This window comes from Corvus hawaiiensis, chromosome 7 (assembly GCF_020740725.1).
Source record: "Corvus hawaiiensis isolate bCorHaw1 chromosome 7, bCorHaw1.pri.cur, whole genome shotgun sequence".
NCBI lineage: Eukaryota > Metazoa > Chordata > Aves > Passeriformes > Corvidae > Corvus > Corvus hawaiiensis.
The window spans coordinates 6541358-6552949 of record NC_063219.1 but is presented as its reverse complement, the minus strand read 5'-3'; the positions used below and the strand labels follow the sequence as shown (position 1 = coordinate 6552949).

At 45.7% G+C, this 11592-nt stretch overlaps 1 protein-coding gene across 5 annotated transcripts; it reads right to left on the bottom strand.

The window, feature by feature from the left end:
• Nucleotides 1-501: 501 nt before the first annotated feature.
• Nucleotides 502-7943, bottom strand: C7H21orf58 (chromosome 7 C21orf58 homolog). 5 transcript variants are annotated; one of them, XM_048309800.1, is made up of 8 exons: nucleotides 7002-7448; nucleotides 6262-6319; nucleotides 5116-5183; nucleotides 4366-4509; nucleotides 3819-3933; nucleotides 2274-2413; nucleotides 1667-1833; nucleotides 502-586 (listed from the first exon to the last, which is right to left on the bottom strand). In XM_048309800.1, exons 1-8 carry the CDS (start codon nucleotides 7059-7061, stop codon nucleotides 571-573), a joined length of 768 nt encoding a protein of 255 aa, XP_048165757.1. In that variant the 5' UTR covers nucleotides 7062-7448; the 3' UTR covers nucleotides 502-570. The 5 variants fall into 5 exon arrangements, with proteins under 5 accessions (XP_048165757.1, XP_048165756.1, XP_048165755.1 ...); XM_048309799.1 differs by lacking the exon at nucleotides 502-586 and adding an exon at nucleotides 7761-7943 and having other exon boundaries at nucleotides 1741-2413; nucleotides 7002-7067; XM_048309798.1 differs by lacking the exon at nucleotides 502-586 and having other exon boundaries at nucleotides 1741-2413; nucleotides 7002-7067; nucleotides 7310-7449.
• Nucleotides 7944-11592: the final 3649 nt, after the last annotated feature.

Genomic DNA, 11592 nt, shown 5'->3' with positions numbered 1-11592 from the left:
TAAGAATCTCAAAGACAACAGAGCAGAGAGGGGAAAGAGCAAGGTAGGTTTTACACAGTAAATAAATTATTCATTAGTTGTTTTTGGAACACAGACAGCACACAATTAGCTTCCACCAGTGACAGTTACTATCTTTCCTTCATTCCAAACAAAATTTAGGTCCCTGGGTTTTCTTAATCAAACTCACTCAGAAACTGCACCAGGCAAACCCAGTGTACTGATGTTCTCCACTTTAAAAACAGAAGGCGGGAAGATATTGAAAAAGTGCTACAAAATCATTGTTCATCTTTCTGTACTAAGCAAAATCCGACTGCTGAGAGCATGAAAATGTGTTGCCTGATAAAAACTCTGAGTGAGCCTTTTAAGGAGTCATAAATAAAACTAAAAAGAACAGGATAGCATGGGCATGGATTAAAGCCTGCCCTTTGAAAACTAATAGGAAAAGTAAAGGAGGGAAAAGTGCTTGATTTATGTTGCTGAAGAAAAAGACGTGTCAATGGCTGAGGAAGAACATCAGGATTTTATTGGTTTTAGAAAGGCTACGGTCCACTTGCAGAAGATCATGTACTGTCAGTGTGTGGGCCACCTGCAACAAGAAAAATGGGGTTATTGTGTTTAGTAACAGCCAGCAGTGCTGCAGCTGCAAAAAGATGTGTTTGGTCTCATACCTTGTGGTGGAAGGCAGCTGAAGAAGAGGAAGAACCAGTTTAAAGGCCACAACAAGACCTTTACTGATTTCTGCAAACAGTGAATTGCACTGATTCTGACAGGAGCCAGGAGTTCTTTACTGGTTCAGATTACAAACCCATGTCAAAGGGAAATAGGTAGAAATCTTCATCTCTTATAATCCCATTAGGTAAATAATCAGTTCAGGAATTCAAATCCTCTGCTAAAGAGGGCTGTACAGATACCCCTGCCAGCAGGTCACCCATGCCCAGGGCTGCAGCTGCCTCCATCCTGTCCTGTTCACTAAGGCTCTGAAAGAGCCATGGCACAGAAATAAAAGTTGAGCTCTCACAGTGTGTCCCCATGTCACGCACCCTTCCATGCTCTAGCAAGGAGCATTTCTTCACCAGCCTTAGCATGTAAGAACTTTCTAGCACCTAGGAAGCCAAGCAGGACAAGCTCAGAGGAAGGCACAAAGCAAATGAGCCCCTGGAGGAGCTGGCTGTGACCTCTGCACAGAGCTCAAGGGCTCTAGGGATCCGGGAGCATCCTGGGGAGAAGTTCATCCATTTCTGCGCTTGAAACTCACCCCCTTCAGCTGCAAGCACAAGCTTATGGCAAAGGCTCAGCATTATTTCTGATACTCCCCTTCCTTTGTGCCATTTTTTAAGCTGGTGATTTGAGTTTATTTCCCCCGGAATTCCTGATTAGCAAATGTCTCAGCAGTGCTTTAAGAACATAAATCCTGCTGGGAACCTTAGCCTGAATGTAAAACACTTCCCCCCACCTCATTTAGCAGGTGACTGCTGGGTTCACAGGGAGACCCAAAAAGCAGGGTGAGAGCCCCTGCAGAGCAGAGAAATGCAGCATGGCAGGGTGGGGGATCTGTGTGATCCACATCCTTGTCAGATCCCCACATTTATTCCACAACCTGCCTCGCCACCCCACCTGGGCAGGGAGAAGGGCTACAAGTGCACGTCACAGCTGACTGCTTACTTACATAGGCTGGGCAGAGCTGCCGGTCCAGTGCTGTGCTGTGGATGTGGATGGGAAGCTCCTGGGGGGCACTGGGAACACCCCCATGGGAGGGTAATGGTGGTGGTGGTGCACCACAGGTGGCCTGGGCCTGTCTGCTTTCACGGCCAGGGGAGCAGCAAGCTGCAGGTCCTTGTTGGAGAGAGACAAAGGGTGGCTGCAGAAACCTGTGCCCCCATGGGGGAGTCCCTGGCTGAGGGCCCAGAGTTCCACTCAGCCACCCCTTGGGAAAGACCTTTGGAATGTGTCTGGAGAAGAGTTTGCAGGTTCCAGTACAGAAGGTCCAAAAACACTCAGTGACTTCAGATTTCACCTGATACTCAGATCCCACTCCCTCCAATTTATTCCATCAGTCAATGTCAGGGAAATGCAGAATGACAGGATGGCCTGGAGAGGAAGGTGGGCATCAGGGCATGCTCTTCCTCTGTCATCTTTCCTAAGGTGCAGTGTCCTCCACAGTCTTCTGGCTCTCCCAGCTCTTTGTGTGTTTTGGCCAGGCCCTGTGCCCTCCCAGGATGATGAGCCATGGCCTGGTGTGGGTGAGGATGCCCTTCAGGATGGGGTGTTGTTACCTGCTGCGTGTGCTGGAGCACGGCACAGCTGGCTCCCCCAAGCTGTGCGAGCGCTGTCAGTGGAAGAGCCTTCAGCATCATGTTCTGCATCATGATCTGGTGCATCTGAGCATTCTGCATCAACATCATCTCTACCATATCTGGGAAGAGAAGAGAAGAAAAGAGGAAAAGAGTTTTATCCACGACTGACAAGCAGCAGAGTCATCGTGGTAAGGAGTGCCCTCAAGCACACAGAGTGGTCACTGCAACCAAGGCAAAGCAGCTGAAAGGGGCACATGAAGAATATTGGCATTATTTCCCCAGAAAGTGCAAAGTTAATGTCTGTGAGTGGGATTGTTCATACCAGTTTTCCTGTTTCTCCTCCCTTCTACAAGAAAGCTGCTGCTGACTGTCTTCTGTCTGTTGCTTCCCCTGCAGGCCCACACCCCTAGCTATGCTGAATGGCAGAATGGAGAAGAGCTGAGCTGCAGATTTCCCTTACTCCAGCATGCACAGGCTCCTGGCTGTGCTCTCCATTGCTTCAGCCCCAGATCATTGCTTTCCATGTGAGTGGTTTCCTCAAATTTATGTGATATTGCAGTGCCAACTTGAGAGTCCACTGACTCATAGAATTGTAAAGGTTGGAAAAGACCTTTAACATCATCAAGCCCAACCCTCAAACTGTCATTTCATGCACCTCAAATCTCCTTTGGGTTCCAAAGGACTTGTGCAGTATAACTAATTCACTTGGGGAGAAGTGAAGAGGGAGAGGTGAGAAAAAAAGAAGGGAAAAAATAATGAAGGCAACTCTCATTTTCCTTTTTACTGATCATACAAGAAGTAGTTTACATGTAGCAGCATCAGAGAAAACATGAATGGATTGGGAATATTTTGGTTATGGAAATAAACTCAGATTCAAAAATCCAGACACTTAGATGAAGCATGAGCTGAGAAATATTGCGGTTTCATGACTGAGGATTCCTGTATGGGATGAACCTTTGGCTGAAGGCTGAGCCAGGGTAGTCATCCCAGGTTTTAGTTCATGTATTATTTCAGAGTAGCACCCACCTCTGTTTAGAAACAAACCCTTTTATTGGCATTGCACTATATTTAGAACAACACTTTCAGATGTTCTGTCTTGTTTCCAAACACAGGGCACAAATAAAAGCCTGAGGAGACTGAACAGCATCTCAGGAAGGAACAAAAGAATAAAACCAAACTCTAGAACCCTGTTTGCTAATTCTGGAATCATCCATGTGCATGAGTTTGACTTTCTTAATATTACTCAGAGCCATGAGTTAAGCTGTGTTGCTTTCCCAATCTTCCCTTGAGTTTGTAGTTCCTTTTTCCTTAGTTTTAGTGGTAAGAGTTTGCCTGAAAGCCTCCCACAACTGGTACCCATCCCACTTATGGAGTACAACTCCCAAAGCTCCACCAGCTCATGAAACAGCACGTCATTAACTAGCTTGGACACCGTCCCATGCCCCCTTCCACTTGCCATGGTACCTGCCCTGCCCTTTCCAGGCCTGGCAACAGGAGCTGGCTGACACATGGAGAGTTTGTTACCTTCTTTAATGTTCCCAGAGCGGGGGGCTGCAAAGGGCTGGGCTGGGGGAATCTGCGTGATCAGAGGGGATGGCTGAGGCAACTGCTGGATGATGGTGGCAGGCTGAGTTGGCATCTGGAACAGGAAGGAAAATGGAGAAGTCGAGGTTGGTTTTGGCCAGCACCCCTGTCTATGGGAACGGCTGTCATCTGCCTAGGTTTCAGGAAAACTCTGGGATCCTCGTGGAGAAGCTGTTGAGGCTGTGGGCTGCATGAGCAGACAGCGATGTGCATTAGAAAGTGGCTGAATGGCCAGGCTGGAGCGTGGACAGCCCTGCCACTCTTTTTGCCATCTTGTTCCAAGGGTAAACTATTCCCATCGTTAATTTTGGGCCTTATTTGCAAGATGATTTCCCCATAGGTTTTGCTGAGGGCAGCAAGGGTCCCGTAAAAGAGCTAGAGGCATTTCTTCCCTTTTTGTGGGAGGAGGAATTCCATACAGGTCCCAAATGGTTGTCAGCTCAGGCTGGCACAGTGCTAGTGGTGTTTTCCAGGAGACAATCCTTACCATCTGCTGGATAATCCTTGGTGGCTCCACTTGGGAAGCTGGAAAAGGGATCTGGTAGACTTGTGGGAGGGCAGCTCTGTGGTTATGGCAGTGCCCTCCAGCTGGTGCAGGTGGCTGTGAAAGCTCTTCCAGAAGGTGCTGATCCTTCAAAATCAAGTATTTTCGTAAAGAAAATCTGGTCACAGCAAGGCAGACAGTATAGTTATGCTCTCTGGACTAAATGGGATTAGCCCCTGGGAACCTGCAGTAGGGCACTGCCAGTGCCTGCGTAAGTATAAAGTTTTCCTTCCCACAGATCTGGAAGAGTAAGAAAAAAGGATTGGAAAAAAAAAACCAACTGTGCAGAACAAGCCACCAGAAGTCTGGGAAAACATTTCATTAATAGTTGGTACCCTCCACAAACTAGGAATAAATAACAATTACTATTGTCCCTACTTCGGCAGCACTAAAAATCCCTTCTTTGCATTTTGGCACAGAAAGTTTATGATACAGCAGTTCAGGACAAACAGAATCATCCCACTGAATACCTGAAGCAGGTGCAAGCTTCCACAGCTGTAGTGAGGGAAGCCAAGCTGCTCCCCAGGCCCTCTCCCTGATTAGCTGGCCCAGCCTTTATATTCCAAAGCAGCAGAGTACTAAATCCTGCCCAGCCCCAGAACTAAAGGACAGGAAAACACTGAATCTACATCAGCAGTGGATGTGCAGGTAACTGGGCCCTGCCTGTTGCTTCTGGCCAGAGAGGGCTCTTACCCTAAGCTCCTGCAGCAGATCTTTCCTTCGCCTCAGGGCGTTTTGGAGCATATCCTGAGGTCTGTTCCCTGGAAGAGGAAAAGTCCATTATCTTCTCAAAGGATCACAAAGACAGAGCTATTACAGCACCTGTATTATGATAATAATGTGGAAAATGTGTTATTAGATAGCTTGAGTTCTTCCACAAAAGGCTTGGGCTACTTTTCTTGTCAAATACGTGTATGGATAATGACTTTATGCCATGTGCAGTCACAGCTGTTCAGCAGCTCTACAAAGGCAAAACACCTTCTCTGAAAATAAGCTCTTTAGATTACTTTCTAAAGCCCCCTTTTAACCTCCTGGTTTAGGAGTCCATTTCAGCCCAAAAGTTTCGAGATGTACCCTGTGCATGCCGAGGATGACTGTTTGTTGTAACAGCTCAAAACAAACTCAGGTTTGAAAGCCAACTTTTCTGTTTCTATTTTGCTCTGAGTCAACTTCCTTTGCAGTTTGTCCCACACGTGGTTGATTTTGAACTTGCTTGTAATGAAGATAAGCAAGAATGTTTTCAGGTACTTTGGAGCCATGCCTGGCATCTGCCCTGGAAAGCACCATTTCGTATTTTGAAACTGTAAGTTGTTATAGGGTTTTTTGGAAAATTTTTGGCCACAGCATTAGACGTTTCCAACTATTTGTGCATCAGATCAATGAAAAGGAGCCCAGAGTACAATCTAGAAATATCACTGAGCTTCTACTGGTAGCTTTGAATCCACAGATAATATAAACAGTGCATGTGCCATGCAAAGAAATGAAGTGTTCCTCCTGCCTTTTCAGGATCACCAAAACCAGGCAAACAGCTGGACTACAACAGGGGCTCACTCCTAGGTGTAAGAGCTAGGACAAACTGGATCACCATCAGTTGGCTCCAGCTGAGCCAGCAGCTGCAGCTGAGAGGCTGCAGAGGATACCTGGGCAGGAAGTCATCTTATGTTAGTGCTCAGCTGGTTGTTCACTTCCCTTGGTCAGGAAGAAATTCAAAAGATAAAAAGCAGTCAGCTCACAGCTGTTAGGAAGGAGAGGGGATCATCTCCTGAGGAACTCATGCCTGGGAACATAGCCAAGCCCTTTCCAAAGTATGCCCATAATTAGAAAAAATGCTTCTCTTACTTGCAGCTAGGAGAGACAACTCCATCTTCTCTAGGTTCTCCTGTTCATTTTCTAGTCTCTGTTGGCAGAACCATAACCAGAACTGGTTATAAGTCAGGCAGAAAAGCTCACAAGGATTTCCAAACATGGCACAGGTTTGGGATGGAGGAAATAGAGCAGAAATGGAGAAAAATGGTAGTTCTTAAAGAAGTATGAAATGTCTCACTACAAATCTAGTTACAGTAAAGAATAGTCATGCTTCCAACTGTCCAGGCTATTCCAGACCTGAAAGTTGATAGCATCATGAATCAGGAGTTATATACATAATTTATTTTGTAGGGAAGAGAGCTGCATCATATGAAGAACTTGATAATGTTCAGTTTGAGCTTGCCTGATAGTCCAAGATCTGGACTCTTGATTCAGCAAAGGTCTGACCAGGCAACACATCTTATATGAAAGCAGACATGAAATTGCCTTAAAACAATCTGAGATTCTCTTTACCCACGATTTGCTCCTAAACTTTGCCTGTCACAGCTCAAACTGGCTTTAAGCTAACTGGTGACATCTCCCACAAAATCAATTTAATTTACTGTAGGTCCACATAAACTTGCACAATGTTACTTAAGAAAGTGACAGTTAAGTAGTACCACTCCTCAGTGTATCTCAGTAGAGTTATACTATTTTAAAGCACTGTGTTAATGCTTAAACATGCAAGAGCAAAAAGCATAAAAAAGGTGACCACTGCAGAATTATTCCCTTACCTTTTCTAGGAGTTTGAGTTTCAGTCGTGTCAGGTGATCCACCACTGAAGGATCTGCCATTGTCTTCTGGAAGAGCAGGCAGGCAAAAACAGGTTAAAAAGCTAAACAGAGGCAGATAGGTTTTCAGTGCTCATTTTTTTCCCTCCACAATCTTCAAAGAATAATTCCATTATTAAAAGACAATAATACAAGATGAGTATAAATTGAGAGAAGAAGATAAAAGCTTCAGTTTCACTCCCAGACAAAAGTGAGTACAGGCATTCACAACATCACAGACACAGCTTTTCCTGCCATTTCTCTCAACACACTTTTGTGTGGCAGGTTGTGATGCTCACAGGAGGGCAACTGAGACTGAAGATTTGTCTGTTCCTAATGGTTGCTATCCTTCCCCTCGCAGCGTTACTAAACCTGGCCTCTGTGTTGTTAGAGCCTTCTAATTAGCTCAGAGGTTTGCGCCTGTAACCTGGTTGCTGAATTTGCACTGTCAATACACAACGTAAACAATTTAATCTCCAGGCAGAGAAGCTTGTGTACCTTCGATAAAGCAAATGCCCAGCACATTAGTGGACAAGAAAAAAAGAAATAAAGGCAATGGTTCTTTAACACAAGCCCAGTGCCAGGGGTCAGATTATGATCTTGCTGATTGGTACCTGTTTATCCCACTGTAAGGGGTCTGCAAACTTTTGACATAGCCCTTTACATGAATTGTCATTACCCCACAGTAACTAAAAAAAATGAAGGAGCATAGCTGGAACTCACCTCTGGGTAAGTTCAAGAGTAAAGAGGCTAAGGTGTAACATCCTTTTGGTTACCATCTTCCAAGAAACCCACAGAATATCTCCCTCTCCCAGCAAACCCCTACCAGCATAAAAACAGGGTGACATTTATCAGTGACATCCATAAAATGAAAACCAAGGCAAGAGAAAAAAGCTAAATAACAGAGACTCCTTCTCAGTATCATATTTTAAGCCCAGTTCTGCTCCCAGGAGAGATAAGTTACAGCCCCTTCCTCACTCGAAGGCCAAAGCAAAACTGCAGCAGAGCCACTGCTGGCAGCTCAGAGATGCTCCTAAGCTGTATGAGAGCAGTACAGATCACCTCTCTCAGCTGTGATCCACACAGCCCGTCCCTAAAAATACACTGGCTGGCAGTCACTGGAGAAGTTAGGGAAACTGAGGTGCAGGGATCCCAAAAACAGCTGTGCTGTGTCAGAGCTGGGGTTCAGCTTCCTCTGGCAGGGCTCTGTGGTGAATGGCAGAAGTGACAAGCCAGAACAGAAAACCCTCTCACCTGCCAGCAGCTCTCCTGAGAAACAACTCTGAGTCCATTTCTGTACTTTAAAACCCCAACAAGATTTTTCTCTAATGTCTTTGACCCCTTCATCTGAGCAGCTGCAACGACAAGGAGTTTCCTAGTTATCTTAACCTAAAGCATAAGCCTAGTTATGCCTGTACACTGCGTAAGTATAGTGTGCTGGGAAAAAAAAACACCCCTTTTTGACTGCTGGTGAATATTGAGCTGATTGTTTTACCATCAACTGGTTTAGTACAGTGCTGCTAAAGTTAAATTTCTAGAGCCTTCATTGCAGTATGAATAGAGTGTTACAAGAAAGTTTGACAAAAAGAACCAGGTATAAGTGTTCCATTAAAAATACAGCAGCAGTGTTAAGCAACTGAATTTACTAAACAGGAAAGGAAGAGAAATTTTTGCTTAATGTGACAGGTATCCCAGAGGACATTCAATACTAGGCAAAAACAACCCCCTGCTTTCCAGCAAAGCTGCTAAAGGTTCTCTCTTTTCCCACACTTATGGATGCCTTGGTCACAGTAGGATCCCTACTCTTGGAACATCTTACAGCCTGCTACTTAATGACGTGCCAGGAACGTGCCAGCCACATGCAAGATCTTGCTGAAAGGGATCTATAACTACACTGAATCCCAAACAAGGGATCAGACTTGAGCATGAGGATTCAAAAGAGCCAAACCAGACAAATTTAATCCTACAAAGGAATAACAGGAGTGTTACATGCACCTCACAGGACATAATTATTCCACTCTATTTAGCAGTGCTGAAGTCAGAGTTTGAACACTGTGCCTATTTTTAGACATGGTGGTTTAAGAGGGAAAGAAAGTCCAGGGAAAAAAAATAAAAAGGATGCATTTACAAAATGTAGGTTCTAAGGAAGACTTTAAAGAACTGGTTTTGTTTAATTAGTAAGTAGATGGTGAGCAGAAGACAGGCCAGCAATTTTTAAGTAAATGAGAGGATACAATCAAGAACGGGGTCAGGTGGGGGGGTTCTGTCTGGAAAAATGCAGGCATTTGGCTTAATGAGGAAGAGGAAAACCTGATAAAAACAGGGGGGAAAAAATCTTAGTTAGCCACTAAGGGAAATGATGGAGCAGCTATCAAACAAAAAACTTTCACAGAAGTTGTTTACGAACAATTAAAAAACCAAATGTGTTGAACATTTTAGGACTATTGTAGGACTCCTCAGATACAAGAATGGAGTAGATAACCTGATGAGGTCCATACCAGTATTGCATTTCTTTGATGTCTTTTATTGATTTTGATATTTTATACCCTTAATTTTAATTTCTATGAGTACTAAAAGACAATTTTAAAAGATTTTATGATGATAACCAAGATGATTAGAGGGGTGGAGAAACTCTTCTATGAGGAAAGGCTAAGAGAATTGGGATTGATCAGTCTGGAAAAGAGAAACTATGATCTAATTGTGGCCTTCCGGTATCTGAAGGGAGCCTACAAGAAAGATGGAGAGAAACTATTTACAAGAGCCTGGAGTGGCAGGATAAGGGGGGATGGCTTCCCACTGACAGAGAGTAGGTTTAGATTGGATATTAGGAAAAAGTTCTTCTCTGTGAAGCCCTGGAACAGGTTGCCCAGAGACGTTGTGGCTGCCTGATCCTTGGAGGTGTTCACTAAGAAATTTTATAATTCAGACTTTGTCTTTTGGTATTGGCAATCTCAGAATCCTGGCTATGAAATCAGAGAGCGTGACAGTACTACCAGGAAAAACAAACACCTCAGGAGCTGACAAAGCAGGAGACGACCAGAATTAGCCTTAGGAGCCCATCCTGTGTCAGATCTGTATGGAAGTCACGCTATGAAAACCCAGTGTCCAGAAAGGAGAGAGAAGAGTCCTGAAACTTTATTTGAGTAAAGTGAGAGAGTCCACCAGGTCACACGCCCCCGGGGTTTTCTCTCTCTCTCAGGGTTTTGGAGGGCGCAGCCTCCTTTCATCCTGAACTCCGGGCCGCACGTTGCCCTTTTCCTTTCCCCATTGGCTGAGGTGCTGGGAAGGTACAGCCTCCCCGAACCGCCTACCACATATCCCCCCTTAAACCTACTGTTTTACCCCAAAGTTCAGGAACTCAGGCTTGTGCAGACCGTTGTCTATTTCAGGAGTCAGGCTGTCCGGGCTCTGCAACAAATCTGCTGCTTGAAGTTAGTAGAGACATTAAGATCCATTTCAAAGACTTTAACACCCGTAACTTCACCCATAGAATTGTTTGTAAAGACATTAGCACACATCTTCCCTATCAGATCTAACATGAGCATGGTTTGCTCACTGAAACTTCCACTCTTCCTTAGAAGAGTAAAATTGTTCATGAAGGGGAAAGCCAAAAATACTGTACCCCAGAAACCTCTGCAATGGGTTAAAGCATAACCGTAACTCAGCCCTCGATGCAGAAGGGCTTTCTAACGTTTGCCAAATCCAGCACACTGGTCCGAGTAACAGATTTCACTAAAGCCTGTATTTTTATAATTTAATTACTTCAAAATACAAAGAAGCCACCAGTTTTGTAGCTTTGATAAGCAGAGCCAAAGGGAGTTGAAGATTCGACATCTGGGATCTTAAATTTCTGGCCCTTCAAGGACGTTGGAGTAACCAGAAGACACCAGAGGAGATTAATGCTGGGAAAGTTGGAGACTCCCTGTCTGAGAAAAAGATGATAAAAGGACTAAAGAATGTGGACCAAATTAGCATGAAGAAGAACAAATCAATAAGCAATAGAGAGTAGCATACTGATTACTGAAGAGAATCATGCAACTTAGAACCAATGAACATTAATCTGTTTGTTTTCTCAAAGTTTATAAATAAGCGAAAAGGCGCGAGAGCAGCCGCGGACCCCCGGGACGCGCCCCGCCCCCGCGCCCTATTGGCTGCCTCAGCCCCTCCTCCACTGGCTGCCTCCAAGCCCCCGCTTTCCCACTGGCTGCCTCCAAGCCCCCGCTTTCCCACTGGCTGCCTCCAAGCCCCCGCTTTCCCACTGGCTGCCTCCAAGCCCCCGCTTTCCCACTGGCTGCCTCCCGTGCTGGGCAGGGCCGGCGGCCCTTTTGAAATAGCGCGGGACGCTCCCATTGGTGGTTGCCGCGGAAGAGGTGGTGCCGGGGCTCGCGCCGGCTTGCCCGGGGTATCCCAGGGGCCATTTAGCGCGAGTGGGCGGAGACCGGCTGACGAAGGCTGTCACCATTGGCCAGAGGCGGCGCTGTGTCAGTCGCTCTGGCCAATGGGCGCAGAGTTCCGCCCCGCGCGGTGTGGCTGGCGCGGCGGCGGGTGGGGAGCG